The 14,869-nt window shown below is 50.3% G+C and overlaps 1 protein-coding gene across 1 annotated transcript in view; it reads right to left on the reverse strand.

Annotated features, from left to right (window-relative positions):
• The window catches only part of LOC119958292 (polyunsaturated fatty acid 5-lipoxygenase-like), an 81,334-nt gene extending 68,623 nt beyond the window's left edge, over nt 1–12,711 (reverse strand). Inside the window, exons 1-2 of the mRNA XM_038786725.1 lie at nt 12,562–12,711; nt 4,644–4,839 (exon numbers count right to left, since the gene is read on the reverse strand). Of these exons, the coding sequence (XP_038642653.1) occupies nt 4,644–4,839; nt 12,562–12,711 (346 nt within the window). The remainder of the gene's footprint in view (nt 1–4,643; nt 4,840–12,561) is intronic.
• Nucleotides 12,712–14,869: the final 2,158 nt, after the last annotated feature.

The raw sequence follows: 14,869 nt of genomic DNA on the forward strand, positions 1-14,869 counted from the left end.
GGTCGGGGCCTCGGAGTATTTACGGTCTACCTCCAGTATGGAGTCGACCAGCTGCTGCCCAGCTACCCTTTCCTCCCTATCTCTTTGCGCTTTGAAAGCGATGATTTCCCCTCTTAGTACGGCCTTTAGCGCTTCCCAGAACGTGGAGGGTGAGACCTCCCCGTTCCGGTTTTTCTCCGTGTACTCTGCTATGGCCCGCGCTATCCTTTCGCTGAAGGCCTTGTCAGCTGGTAAGGCACCGTCCAACCTCCATGTGGGGCGTTGGGCCCTGCCCGTCTCTAGCCGCATGTCCATGTAATGTGGAGCATGGTCTGATATCACAATTGCGGAGTATTCCACTTTGTCTATCCCTGGAAGCACCGTTTTCCCCACCACAAAGAAGTCAATTCTGGTGTATACGTTGTGTACTGGGGAGAAGAAGGAGAATTCTTTCTCCCCCGGGTGGGCGAACCTCCAGGGGTCCACAGCTCCCATCTGCTCCATAAAGTGACTGAGTTCCCTTGCCATGCTTGAGGTTTTCCCCGTTTTGGGGTTTGATCTGTGTCTTTGGGTCCTGTACACAGTTGAAGTCCCCCCCCATGATTAGTCGATGCGTCGCTATGTCTGGGATTTCTGCCATGGTCTTTTGGATGAAGCTCGTGTCGTCCCAGTTGGGCGCGTACACGTTAACTAGTACCACCGGTGCCCCATCCAGGGCCCCGCTGACCATGACGTACCGTCCCCCCGGGTCTGTAACCGTCTTTGTCGCCCTAAACATTGTCCTCTTGCCGATCAGTATCGCCACCCCCCTGGTCCTTGTCCCATAGCAGGAATGGTAGGTTTGTCCCACCCAGCCCTTTCTTACCCGCAGTTGGTCCTGCTCCCTCAGGTGTGTCTCTTGGAGGACGACTATGTCGGACATCATATTTCTGAGGTGGGTGAGGACTCTGGATCTCTTCATTGTGCCGTTGAATACTCTTACGTTCCAGGTGACTATCCTGATGGGGGGGGCTTCTGCCCCCTCGCTCCTGTGGGATTAACCATACTTATCTGGTGGACGCGCCCCTGCCCTCCGGGATTTCCCTTTGTTAGGGGGCCGGTTACAGACCCAGGGGGACGGTACGTCATGGTCAGCGGGGCCCTGGATGGGGCACCGGTGGTACTAGTTAACGTGTACGCGCCCAACTGGGACGACACGAGCTTCATCCAAAAGACCATGGCAGAAATCCCGGACATAGCGACGCATTGACTAATCATGGGGGTGGGGGGGAGGGACTTCAACTATGTACAGGATCCAAAGACACAGATCAAACCCCAAAACAGGATGGCCGCTGTCACTGCTCTCTCCATGTGGTCGGGTCGCTGCGCTCCGGGGTTTCCCTTTGTCCTGGGGGCACCCGCCATGGCTGCCCACTGTGCGTCCGCCACGCGGGTAGTCCCCTGCACTCTGGGGTCTCCCTTCACCCAGATACCGTACTGGGTGGGTGCTTACAGCGGTTCCTTGTTTCGAGCCCTTGGTTGTTTCACTTTGTAGCCCTGTTCCTTTTCTGGCATCGTTTGTCCCTCCTTCCCCTCTCCCCGGTCTCTTGCTCCCTGTGTTCCCCCTGCCCCGGTCTTTCCCTTTTCCCTCCTCTCCCATATACCCCTCCTTTGCCCCTCTATCCCCTGTTCCTGTCCCGGTTTGCTCTCCCGATTCTGATTGGTGGTCCCCCCCATCCCATGCCTGGCGCCTTTCCCCCTTGTTGGGGGCGCGCTGCGGCCCTGCTTTGTTGCGTGCCCCCCGGCGCTAGCTTTCCTGCTGTAACGGTGGCCCCCCTCTCAGGAGTTACTGTCTTGCTTCTTCCCTGCCTGGCCTCTGCGGTTTTCTGCCCGCTCTTCCCCCATCCTACCCTGCACCCCTCTCGCTTGCTCTCCCTTCTCCGCTACTCTCGTTCCCTCGTGCTGGGGCCTGGCCTCCCACCTGGAGCGGTCCCTCGGGCAGTGATTTGCTCTTTGTTCAGGGTGCTCTTGCCGTGGCGGGGGCGGGGGGGCCTGGCATTACCTCACCCCTCCCCACCCGCCACACGTCGGCGTGTTGTTGCCCCTTGCCAGGGCCCCCTCATCTCTACCCTCGCTGGTGGTTTTCCAGCCCGTGTTCCTCGACAAACTTGCTTGCCTCAGCGGGGGCTGTAAAGAAGTATTCTCTTTCTTGGTATGTGACCCAGAGTTTCGCTGGGTACAGCATACCGAAACGCACATTGCTCCTGTGAAGAGCTGCTTTCGCTCTATTGAACTCTGCCCGTCTCCTGGCTAGATCTGCCCCAATGTCCTCGTAAATTCTAATGGCGTGTCCTTCCCATTTGCAGGTTCTGTTTTGCCTGGCCCAGCGCAGGATTGTTTCCCTATCCTAGTGTGGTGAATGTGATTCACACCGGATTGTAATCTGTATATACATGTGTCTGTATTGTAGGTGCAGTTGCACTGCCTGTCCTCCAGGGGGAGTAGCTCTAGGAATGCTCGAGTTGTATGGGGCTTTTCCCTTGGCTCTCAAAGGACTCCTCCCCGGAAGCTGCTATAAAAGCTCAGTGCCACATGGTCAGCCGGCCAGTTCACTGAAAGTTCAATGGCTAACCGGCTGGCTCTGTTGTGAGTATATTAAAACCGCTATTCTAATCCTACAAGCACGTGTCCGTAGAATTGTTGGTTCCAACACCTAGTTTAGCTATGACTGCTCTCGGGTGGTCCCTGCCTTGGGCTTCAGGCGCAGCGACCGATGTGGTCTGTCCATTTCTGGTGGGTTGGGAAAGGATTTCCTCCCCACTAAGTTGCCCAGCATCTCAGCCACGTATGTCGTGGGGTTTCTACCCTCACTCCCCTTTGGCAGGCCCACTATCCTGACATTTTGCCTTCTCGAGCTGTTTTCCTGGTCGTCTACTCTGCCCTTCAGGCTCCCCTGTGTTGCACCCTGTCTCGTAACCTCCCTCTCCAGGGCCGTGACCCGGTCGCTCATGTCAGTCGCTGCTTTCTCCAGCTCCTTAATGGTCGCCCCCTGGGCCTCCAGTTTCTCCCCTTGGGCATCCAATTTCTCCTCAAATCTGGCCAGGGCCTGCTGCACCTCTGTCAGGGCCCTGGCCACTGCTGCCTGCACTGCGGCCTCTACGTCTGCCTTCGCCTCTGCCTTGTTTACCTGCTGATGCTCCCTCAGCACCTCGGTGAAGGCTGCCTTCCAGTTCCAGCTCCCCCCTGGCCCCCGGGGGAGAGGGCACCTGTCTGCCCAGCTCTTTTTGATGCGGCGATACTTCCGTTCTGCCGCTTCATGTGCTGATTCGCTCGCCTGAACTGGCTCGCCCATTGCCCCGTCTGCCTTTGGTGCCCCTTCTCCCTCTGGCATTTTTTTGCTCCCCCTTCCCTTTCTTCTTTTCATCTCTCCTTGTTTTTCTTTTCCTCCCTTTTCCGCACCCTATTTTTTTTTGTTGTTTCTTCCCTTTTTCTTCTCTCCTCCCTTCTTTCCTTTACCACTTTATTTTTTCTCTTTTATAAAACTCTTCTCAGGTGGGCCAGGGTCGAGAGAGAGAGAGAGAGAGAGGCCTCTTTGTTCTTGCCTCGTGGTGGTCACTGCCGGTTTGGGGTGGGGGGGGGGGAGGGGGGGGGGGTGGTCAGTCCCCGCTGCTTGGTCCGGGCCGCCCCTCGTCGCACCCTGCGCTCTCCCGCTGGGGGTGGTTGGGTTGTTGGTTGCTCCTCCGTTCCCTCCTCTCTGCAGGTTCGGCCCCGCTTCGGTCCGGGCCGCTGCTCCGATCCTGGCCTGCGCTCTGGTGCCGTGGGGGGTGGTTTTGTTGCCGCTGCTGCTGCCGCCGGATCGCTCCGCTGCTGAGGGCCCGGTTCCCCTTCCCATTGCGGAGACCCCCTGAAAAAAAGCCCTGACCTCGTTGACCTGCGGGAGCCCCTTTTTTTGCGACCGCTCCGCTCGCCAACCGGAAGTTTAACCAGATTTCTATGGATTTTAAGATTCTACCTGAGGAGATGCACTGAACTCAATTTGTACATGTAAGACCCAACCTTTATTTTGGATAAACTACAGGCCCAGTCTAACCTATAAAATTAATTGGAACAAGGAAAATTCCTGTAACAACCTGCCCAACCTGCCAGGAAAACTTTAGCCAGTAAGGCATCATAGAACATAGAACATAGAACAGGCCCTTCGGCCCTCAATGTTGTGCCGAGCCATGATCACCCTACTCAAACCCACGTATCCACCCTATACCCGTAACCCAACAAACCCCCCTTAACCTTACTTTTTTATTAGGACACTACGGGCAATTTATCACGGCCAACCCACCTAACCCGCACATCTTTGGACTGTGGGAGGAAACCGGAGCACCCGGAGGAAACCCACGCAGACACGGGGAGAACATGCAGACAGTGACCCAAGCCGGGAATCGAACCTGGGACCCTGGAGCTGTGAAGCATTTATGCTAACCACCATGCTACCCTGCTGCCCCAATCTTTCACCTCCGATTTTGGGAGCTCGCTGTGCGCAAATTGGCTGCTGCATTTTCCAAATTACAACAGCGACGACACTTCATAAAGTACCTCACTGGCTGCAAAGTGCTTTGGGATGCCCTGAGACCGCGCAGAACTGGGGCGGGCCAACGTTACCATTCTCAAAGAACCCTTAACCCTCTCACCTGTTCCTTCACGGAGTTTTATGGTACAGTCCGCCAGCCACATGTAGCAGGGGAAATGGTAGCTTCCTCCCCAGGGGCTCTCCACTGTCACAGAGCAGCAGAACCAGTAATCGTGCACCATGAATCGAGATATTTCCAGCTCTACAAACAGAATGTTCCCAATATCCTCGTCACTGTCGATGTCATACTGATTGACCTGGAAAACAAATTAGACTGGAGATTTTTTTTTGAATGCAGTTTACAAAGCGCATGTCCAATGACACAGATGGGGTGGTGGTGGTGGGGGGTGTGGAGGAGGTCTGATCTTAGCTTTCGTGGGGTGGGGGAGATGTTCCGATTACAGGGGAGAGGAATAGGTTAACTTGAGGAATCCAGGGGAGGCATTCCTGCTCTTTCTGGGTCTCCCTTTTATGGGGTGGCATGGTAGCACAGTGGTTAGCACTGTGGCTTCACAGTGCCTGCGTCCCAGGTTCGAATCCCCGCTGGGTCACTGTCTGTGCGGAGTCTGCACGTTCTCCCCGTGTCTGCGTGGGTTTCCTCTGGGTGCTCCGGTTTCCTCCCACAGTCCCGAAAGACGTGCAGGTTAGGTGGATTGGCCACGTTAAATTGCCTTTGTGACCCAAAAGGTTAGGAGGGGTTATTGGGTTACGGGGATAAGGTGGCAATGAGGGCTTAAATGGGTCGGTATAGACTCAATGGGCCGAATGGCCTCCTTCTGCACTGTATGTTCTAAGACACAACAGTCCTCACCGTCCTTCAGCTTTTGGGCTTCCTGAGCTGCAGGAGCTCCCAACTCGCCAGCTCTGAAATGGTGACAACACCTGGGGCTTATGAGCATGTCAGAAAGAAAGAGAGCGAGAGAGAGGGTGATCAGCTCAGCCTATTACAGCGTTAAGCCTCGAAGATTAAACTTTCCTATCCAGAAAATATTTGAAATATAAAAAGGACACCTGATGTTAGAGGATTTTCTGATATACTGTAAAGCCTGTTTTGCTTGTAAAAGTGTGTTGATGTGTAAGTATTGGCATGGGCTGCAGGACTCTGTAATAAGCCACAGACTATCTATGTGTCATGTGAGTGTCCCTTTAAGAAATGTTTTTGCTTATCACATGGCTTCAGTTATGTCATTGTGTGGGTGGAGCTGGGCTGTGGCACTGGGTTTTACTTTCGCTTTGAGTTTGGACTGGTTTTGAACTGCACAGATTGAAAGAAGTGTCTCTCTATCTTCATTTTAACAGCTGTTTCCAGACTGCTTGATATCATAAAGGAGATGATTGCTTTCTGGAAGGAATTCAAACCTGTTGTTTGGAAAGGGGAACAAGAGTTATCAATAACAAGTCTTATATAAGTGAGAAAGCCGTGTGCTTGGCCACACCTTTGAAATGAGGTTTCTGGTTTTACTTGGATTTTGTTATTGAATTGGAACAGTTAAGGGGGAATTCATTAAGGGTTATACATAGGTTACTGTAGCTGTGTGGGGTATTTATGTTTGTAGTTGATAAAAATTCTTGCATTGGGTGTTTATAAAAATATTAACTAAATTCGTAGAATAAAGTTTGTACTTTTTGACTAAAAGGGTTGAAGAACTCTGTTGAATAACACCTGAAAGGCAGGCTCTCGTGCTCATCTCAGCCACATTCAATAAACAGTTGTAGGTCAAGTGAACTCTATGAAATGCTTTAGAGTTTTCTAAACCCTGGCCCATAACGAGATAAAGCATTGCATTTTACACTGGTGGGTTTTTCTGCTCCTGCTGGAGTCATAGATCATAGAACATAGAACAGTACAACACAGAACAGGCCCTTCGGCCCTCGATGCCGTGCCGAGCAATGATCACCCTACTCAAACCCACGTATCCACCCTATACCCGTAACCCAACAACCCCCCCCTTAACCTTACTTTTTAGGACACTACGGGCAATTTATCATGGCCAATCCACCTAACCCGCACATCTTTGGACTGTGGGAGGAAACCGGAGCACCCGGAGGAAACCCATGCACACACGGGGAGGATGTGCAGACTCCACACAGACAGTGACCCAAACCGGAAGCGAACCTGGGACCCTGGGGCTGTGAAGCATTTATGCTAACCACCATGCTACCCTGCTGCTCAATGGACTTTTGAATGGCTCACTGCGTTTTCCAGCCTCACCACCTCTGTGATGGGGCCATAAAGTTCAACCCAAAGTCAGCTTCAGTTTGAAAAGAAAAGCAGTGTCCCCTATCTATTGACAATGGGCTGGATTCTCTGCCGGCGGGATGCTCCGTTTTGCCGGCAGCCCGGCGATTTCCCGATGGCGTGGGGCTGCCCCACAATGGGAAACCCCATTGACCAGCCGGCGAAATGGAGCATCCCACCGGCGTGCTGAAACAGAAATCTGGCGCAGAGGGATGGAGAATCAAGCCCAATACTCCACTTGTAAATTGTCTTTATTCCAAAATTAAAGGATAAATCAATTAAATTAAAGAATAAATCATTGACTGAGTTTGTTACTATTTCAAGTGAACAACATGGGCGGGATTCTATGGCTTTTGCTGGCAGTGCCATTCTCTGGTCCCGCTGGCTGCCGTGGGGTGGTTTCAATGGGAAATCCCATTGACAAGTGACAGGAACAGAGCAAACTGTCAGCAAACTGGGGCTGGTTTAGCACAGGGCTAAATTGCAGACTTTGAAAGCAGACCAAGGCAGGCCAGCAACACGGTTCAATCCCCGTACCAGCCTCCCTGAACAGGTGCCGTAATGTGGCGACTAGGGGCTTTTCACAGTAACTTCATTTGAAGCCTACTTGTGACAATAAGCGATTTTCATTTCATTTCATTTCAAAGAGCGCGGCCAAATTCTCTGTCCTCGCTAGCAGCGGTAGTGGAGCGGACTCGCAATGGATAATCCCACCCCAAATGTTTGTTATTATCATGCCGATCTTACAATATTTAAATGAGACTGTCCCAGGTGCACATTAGAGCATCAGTTCCTCCCCCCCCCCCCCCCCCCCCCCCCCTCACCTCGTCTCCCTTGAGGTTGTAAATGACGCCTTTGTTCTTCCAGGTGTTCGAGACGCTGCGGCAATATACCGGTACGCGGTGGTGGAGAGGGTGAATGTTTAAGGGAGGTAGACAGGGTGCTAACGGAGGCTTTGTCCTGGATGGTGTGGAGATTCTTGAGTGTTGTTGGAGCTGCACTCATTCGGGCAAGTGGAGAGTATTCCATCACACTCCTGACTTGTGCCTTGTAGATAGTGGACAGGCTTTGGGGGGATCAGGAGATGAGTTACTTTCCACAGAATTCCCAACCTCAGACTTGTGTTTACATGGCTGGTCTTATTAAGTTTCTGGTTAATGGCAACCAATGGATGATAATAACTCAGAGAAGGTTAGAACCATAGAATTTGTACAGTGCAGAAGAGGCCATTTGGCCCATTGAGTCGGCACCGACCCTCTGAATGAGCACCTTACCTAGGCCCACTCCCCCGCCCTATCCCCATAACACGGGGGAATGACACTGAACGACACTGAGGGCAATTTAGCATGGCCAATCCACCTAACCTGCACATGCTTGGACTGTGGGAGGAAACCCACACAGACACGGGGAGAAAGTGACAAACTCCACTCAGACAGTCATCCACGGCCCGAATTGAACCCGGGTCCCTGGCACGATGAGGCAGCAGTGCTAACCATTGTGCTGCCCCTTTTTTTAAAGAGCATTTTAAGCAACTCCACTCCCCTACCTTATCCCTATAACCTTTCACAATGGTAATGCCATTGAATATTTCTTGTTGGGGGTGGTCATTGCCTGCCTGGTAAATGTGTATCATTACTCAACACTTTATCGTCCAAATATATTACTTCACATTTGTCTGCGTTGAATTGAATCTGTCAGTCATGTGTCTGCCAATTTCACCAGACCACGTTCTTCTGGTTCCTGTTACTGGCCTTACAATTTTCTACCTTTCCAAACTTTCTTAGCTTTGCTAATTATTATAGAGAGTCTTCAGCAACGCCGTGCTTATATTAAGTAGTTCATCGATCATGGTCCTTGGAATTAAGGTCCCGAGACCCTACAGCTTCTGTGAGGAAATCTCCGGAGATTCCAGGGATCACCAGATTTCGGTATTTGTTGACTTACCCAATGCCGATATATTTAAAGAGTAAACATGTTTTCTACAATGACGTTTCTTACTTTATGTTACTTTATGTTCAATTCGGGATCTGGGGCGGGATTCTCCGACCCCCCGCCGGGTTGGGGAATCTCCGGGGGCCGGCGTCAATCCCGCCCCCGCTGTGTCACAAATTCTCCGCCACCAGAGATTCGGTGGGGGCGGGAATTGCGCTGCGCCGATCGGCGGGCCCCCCCCTGGCGATTCTTCGGCCCACGATGGGCCGCAGTCCCGCCGCTGTCAACTCTCTCCCGCCAGCATGGATCAAACCACCTACGGGTTCCGGGGTCCTGGGGGGGGGGGGGGGGGGGGGGCTCTGGCCCCAGGAGGTGCCCCCACGGTGGCCTGGCCCGCGATCGGACCCACCGATCGGCGGGCGGGCCTGTGCCGCGAGGGCACTCTTTTCCTTCCGCCTTCGCCATGGTCGTCACCATGGCGGAGGCGGAAGTGACTCCCTCCCCTGGCCGGCGAAGTCCTTTCGGCCCCGGCCGAAGGCCATCCACACCAGCCGGCGGAGTGCCAACCACTCCGGCGCGGGCCTAGCCCCTCAAGGTGAGGGCTTCATAGAATTTAGTTCCATAGAATTTACAGCGCTTGGCCCTGAAAGGTGCGGAGACTGCCACTCCATCACGCCGGGACCCCCCCGCCCCGCCGAGTAGGGGAGAATCCCGGCCCTGGTATCTGTTTAAATATTTACATAGTTCTTCAAGCTGATTAAGATATAAAAACCACTGGCACAGAATAAACATCCCAAAGTGCTTCGCAATGGTTTGGAGTTTCCAACACTGAGCAGATTTGAGAGGAGGGAATCAAAGTGGGACACTAACTCTGACTGGGGTAGCACAGTGGTTAGCACTGCTTCCTCACAGGGACCCGAGTTCGATTCTAGTGTTAGATGACTGTCTGTGTGGAGTTTGTACGTTTTCCCCGTGTCTGTGTGGGTTTCCTCTGGGTGTTCCGGTCTCCCACAGTCCAAAAATGTGCAGGTTAGGGTGAATTAGCCGTGCTAAATTGCTCCTTAGTGTCCAAGGATGTGCAGCTTAGGTGGGATTATGGGGTTATAGATGGGAGAGTAGACCTAGGTAGGGAGCTCTTTCAGAGGACTGGTGCAGATTCAGTGGGCCGAATGGCTTCTGCACTCCAGGGGTTCGAGGGATTAAATTACCATGATTGCTGGCAACACTATTATTCGGCACCATAAAAAATTTTATTGGGCCTTTTGTCATGCAGCTCTAAATGATCTATTTAAGCGAAATACTGACACTATTTAACCTAATATTTATTGCAACATCCTGGTAAATCTCTTCTGTACCCTCTCTAAAGCCTTCACATCCTTCTGGTAGTGTGGCGACCAGAATTGAACACTATACTCCAAGTGTGGCCTAACTAAGGTTCTATACAGCTGCAAAATGACTTGCCAATTTGTATACTCAATGCCCCGGCCAATGAAGGCATGCATGCCGTATGCCTTCTTGACTACCTTCTCCACCTGTGTTGCCCCTTTTAGTGACCTGTGGACCTGTACACATAGATATCTCTGACTGTCAATACTCTTGAGGTTCTACCATTCACTGTATATTCCCTACCTGTATTTGACCTTCCAAAATGCATTACCTCACATTTGTCCACATTAAACACCATCTGCCATCTCTCCATCCAAGTCTCCAAACAATCTAAATCCTGCTGTATCCTCTGACAGTCCTCATCGCTATCCGCAATTCCACCAACCATTGTGTCGTCTGCAAACTTATTAATCAGACCAGTTTCCTCCAAATCATTGATATATACGACGAACAGCAAAGGTCCCAGCACTGATCCCTGTGGAACACCACTAGTCACAGCCCTCCAATTAGAAAAGCACCCTTCCATTGCTACTCTCTGCCTTCTATGACCTAGCCAGTTCTGTATCCACCTTGCCAGCCCACCTCTGATCCCGTGTGACTTCACCTTTTGTACCTCAATGGAATCTGCCTCCACCACGCTCTCAGACACCATCTTCCAGATCTTAACCCTTCGCTGGGTGAAAAAGTTTCTCCTCTTGTCTCCGTCACTTCTTTGTCCAATCACCTTACATCTGTGCCCATACCATTCCCGACTCTCCCACTAATGGGACCGGTTTCTCCCCTATCGACTCTGTCCAGAGCCCCTCATGATATTGAACACTTTGATCAAATCTCCTCTCTTCTCTCCTCCAAGGAAAACAGTCCCAGTTTCTCCAACCTTATCCCTGGAACCATTCTCATGAATCTTTTCTGCATCTTCTCTAATGCCTTCACATCTTTCATAATGTGTGGCACCTAGATTTGGATGTAATACTCCACTTGAGGCTTAACCAGTGTTTGATAAAAGTTTAATAAAACTTCCTGGGTGGAACTCTCCATCGGCGGATCCTCCCCTTCGCTGGCAGCGCACTCATGGCCGCTGATTTCCCGATGGCGTGGGGGTGGCCACAATGGGAACCCTATTGGCCGGCTTCTGGGACGGAGGATCCCGCTGACGTCGGGTGCGCGCCGTGCCAGAAAACGGGTCTGGTGGACAGAGAATCCGCCCCCTTACTTTTCTATCCTATGCCCCTCCTGATACAGCCGAGGATACCGTATGTTTTATTAACCATTTTTTCAACCTGCTCTGCCATCTTAAATAATTTATGCACATGTATATCATCTCTCTACTCTTGCACCCCCTTTAGAATTATACCTTTTAACTTTTATTGTCTCTCTGTGATTTTCAAACCAAAATAAATCATGTCACATTTCTCTGCCATGAACGTCATTTGTCTCTAGCCCACCCATTCCACAAACTTGCCTCTGTCCTTTTAATATCCTTCTCAAAGTTCGCAATGTTTCCGCGTTTCAGATCATTTTGACATTGTGCTTGTACACCAAAGTCTAGGTCATTAAAATAGTTACCGGGGTCCCTCATCATATGTCCCAACATCTGCAAGGACCCCAAAACCGGGTCCTGCTCTGGAAACTACAATCCCCGCGAGGCATTGGTGTCCGTCACACCTGGATCGCGATGAGTTGATCTCCCGCAGTTTGGATATTGGACTCACTTTCGAGGTGACGAAACCTTTCCTCCCCATTGGCCAAAACACTCAATTTACTCATCTATGAATCACCAGCATTAAAGGAATCCCTATTTTCTTTGCACAGATTAAGAGCGGGATTTTCCATCCATTCACAGCAACGGGATGCTCCCATTGCAGTGAATGGGAGATTTGGCTGGGCGCAAAATTCTCCCTTCTCGCTAGCAGCGGTAATGGGATGGGATGGCCCAGCAATGAAGAATCCCGGTCTAAATCTATCTAACATTTTATCCTTGTCCCAAAATCTGGAAAATTAGGAATATGTCCATTCCTGAGCATCCCGATGCAGGATCCGGTAATTATATATATCAGGAAGGGTAATGGTTCCAACATTGACCCTTGGGTAATTCCGGACAGATAAACATCCCTTAATCATTCCTCTCTCTTTCCTGTCACTTCACCAATTCCGTATCCACGTTGCTACTGTCCCTTTTATTCCATGGGCTATAACTTTGCTCATAAATCCATCGTGCGACACTATATCATCTGGGTTTTTAAAAGTCAATGTACACCACATCAACTGCATTGCTCTCATCAACCGCCTCTGTTGGCTCTTCAAAAAAATTCCAGCAAGTTAGTTGAACACAATTTGGCCTTAACAAATCCCTGATGGATTTTCCTTAATTAATCCGCATCTCTGATACTCTGCAGCTACCTCCACTTGTATATATACTTACATCCCCCGGCCCGAGTTGAGGTATAAACCAATGTTCCACACTAGTCTTTTTGCTCTCTCCGCTTTCTCCAATCAGTTTGCAGTACACATAATTGTCGGTTCCTGCAAACAAATCTTCCCCAGTCTTGATTGTAACTTTGTAGGTAATCATTTTGATGGCTGCAAAAATTTCGATCTCAAATGGCAACGGTTGGCACAGTGAGTGCCCAGAAACCAAGGTACAGATTTATACATTTCGAAAAAGGTGGGGTTTCAGGTGAAATTAGCTGACACATAAACTTTTGGACTTTCTGGTTCTGAAACTTGATCTGATATTTCGAGCAGATCAGAATAAATTATCTTTGGTTCTTTTATATTTCCGGACTGAAAAGAAACACAAACCCAAAGATTAAAATGCAAAGGTTGTACTTATAACATTCAATATGTCCATACATGAGATGGAAAAATTAAACTTGAATACCTGCTAATAAACCATTTCAAAAATATAATAACAAGGACACTGCAATTTATTTAATTTGCTGATCATGAATCAAGTCTGTTGATGTCGGGATACCGACCCTGATGTGAAAACGCCTAAAGAGACCACGCACCAAATCTGAACTTGTTCATTCCACATGGAGGGGGTTGGTACCATGAGGAGGACCCTAACATGACATGGGCTCCCCCTCTCCCCCATCGCAATGCCTTTTCAGAATAGGACTGATTCTGTAACTGGGCAGAAGGTGGCCATTCAACCCATCGAATCTGCACCAATCGTCTGGAAAAGCACCCTACCTAGGGTTCACACCCTCGCCCTACCCCTGTAACCCCACCTAATCTGCACATCTTTGGACACTAAGGGGCAATTTGGCATGGCCAATCCACCTAACCTGCACATCTCTGGACTGCGGGAGGAAACCGGAGCACCCGGAGGAAACCCACGCAGACACGGGGAGAATGTTCAAACTCCACAGACAGTCACCCAGGGCTGGAATTGAACCACTATGCCACCGTGCCATCCCACGATGTGAGGGAAGGAATCACAAACTGTGTGGTATCATGAGGGTCAGTTGTCTTTTGTTGTTGTTTCTCTTCCCACACCTAGTGGTGCTCTCGGGCAGACCTCCGCCTGTTTCCAAAGCTAGTAATTCCCAGAGCAGGACGCTGGTCTGTCGTTAGGAACTTATAGCTTGAGGGGGCGCCACTCCACATCAAGCTCGGCTGACCAGGAGTCTCTCCTGTTCTTACTGCCATCCAATGGTGGAGTTGGAAGGATTTTGCAGGTAGATACTCAACCAGTTTAGCTCCATTATGAGCCATTCACAATCAAGTCCTGAGGTGGGATTCGAGCTTCTGGCTATGAGGCAGGGCTGCTACCCACTGCGCCACAGGACCTCCTATGAGAGTCAGTGTAAAACCAATTTGAAAAGAAAGTACAACTGTTGAATGAAGGATAAATATAACATTTGGTCTTGTGTAAACCGGTGAAGGAATATACATCCTACTGTTTCCGGTTGAGAGGATGCAATAGAATGAAGTCTAAAGGCAAGTTCCAAGATTGTTGACAGCTATGATGTAAGGGTGTTCAATTTTAAAGGTTGAGATTCTGCATAGTGGTGTTTTCCAAGATAAATTTGCTCAGTTGGACAAGACCAGGGCTGTGCCTTTTCATCTACCCAGAGTTTAATGATGCCATACTTCAGAATGTGGAACCGAAATGGCAACAGGAAACTGGGAGAAGAAAGGCAAAGCAAAGAATCGCACCAACATGGTCTGGGCTGTGCTTGTTTAAATGTCTTCCTCATCATAATGAGACAAATATCTGTCAGTGTTAAAATAGAGCTTTGGGAATATGCCATTGAGAGGCCCACGGGGATACCCTAATTGATTCCCTATGGGCCTCATGGAATACAAGCTACCCCACATGTGGGCGGAGGCCCACCCATCCAGCTGGGGTTCATTACCGAGCTATGTAAAAGCCAGCCCCAACAGGGAACGGCATTCTGGTAGTCCGGACCGGGGCTTATTGTTTGTATGCCGTGTTGCGGCCATTTTCTATTATTACAATAAACACGCATTTATTCACCTACAAGGGCCTCCTGGGTCTTCATAGCCATCTTGTTAATAAAACTGATGAGCAAAAGGAAAGGCAAATGACTTATTTACAATGAGTAGGATGAAAAGAACACGGGTGAGCCGGCAGAAGGATTCAGGCGATTGTTCAAATGTATTTATCAATGGGAGGCGGTGGAAGAGTGGTATTGTCACTGGACTAGCAAACCAGAGACCCAGAGTAATGTTCTGGGAATCCAGGTCCACTGCAGATGATG

The sequence above is a fragment of the Scyliorhinus canicula genome, chromosome 29 (genome assembly GCF_902713615.1).
Source record: "Scyliorhinus canicula chromosome 29, sScyCan1.1, whole genome shotgun sequence".
Taxonomy (NCBI): Eukaryota; Metazoa; Chordata; class Chondrichthyes; order Carcharhiniformes; family Scyliorhinidae; genus Scyliorhinus; species Scyliorhinus canicula.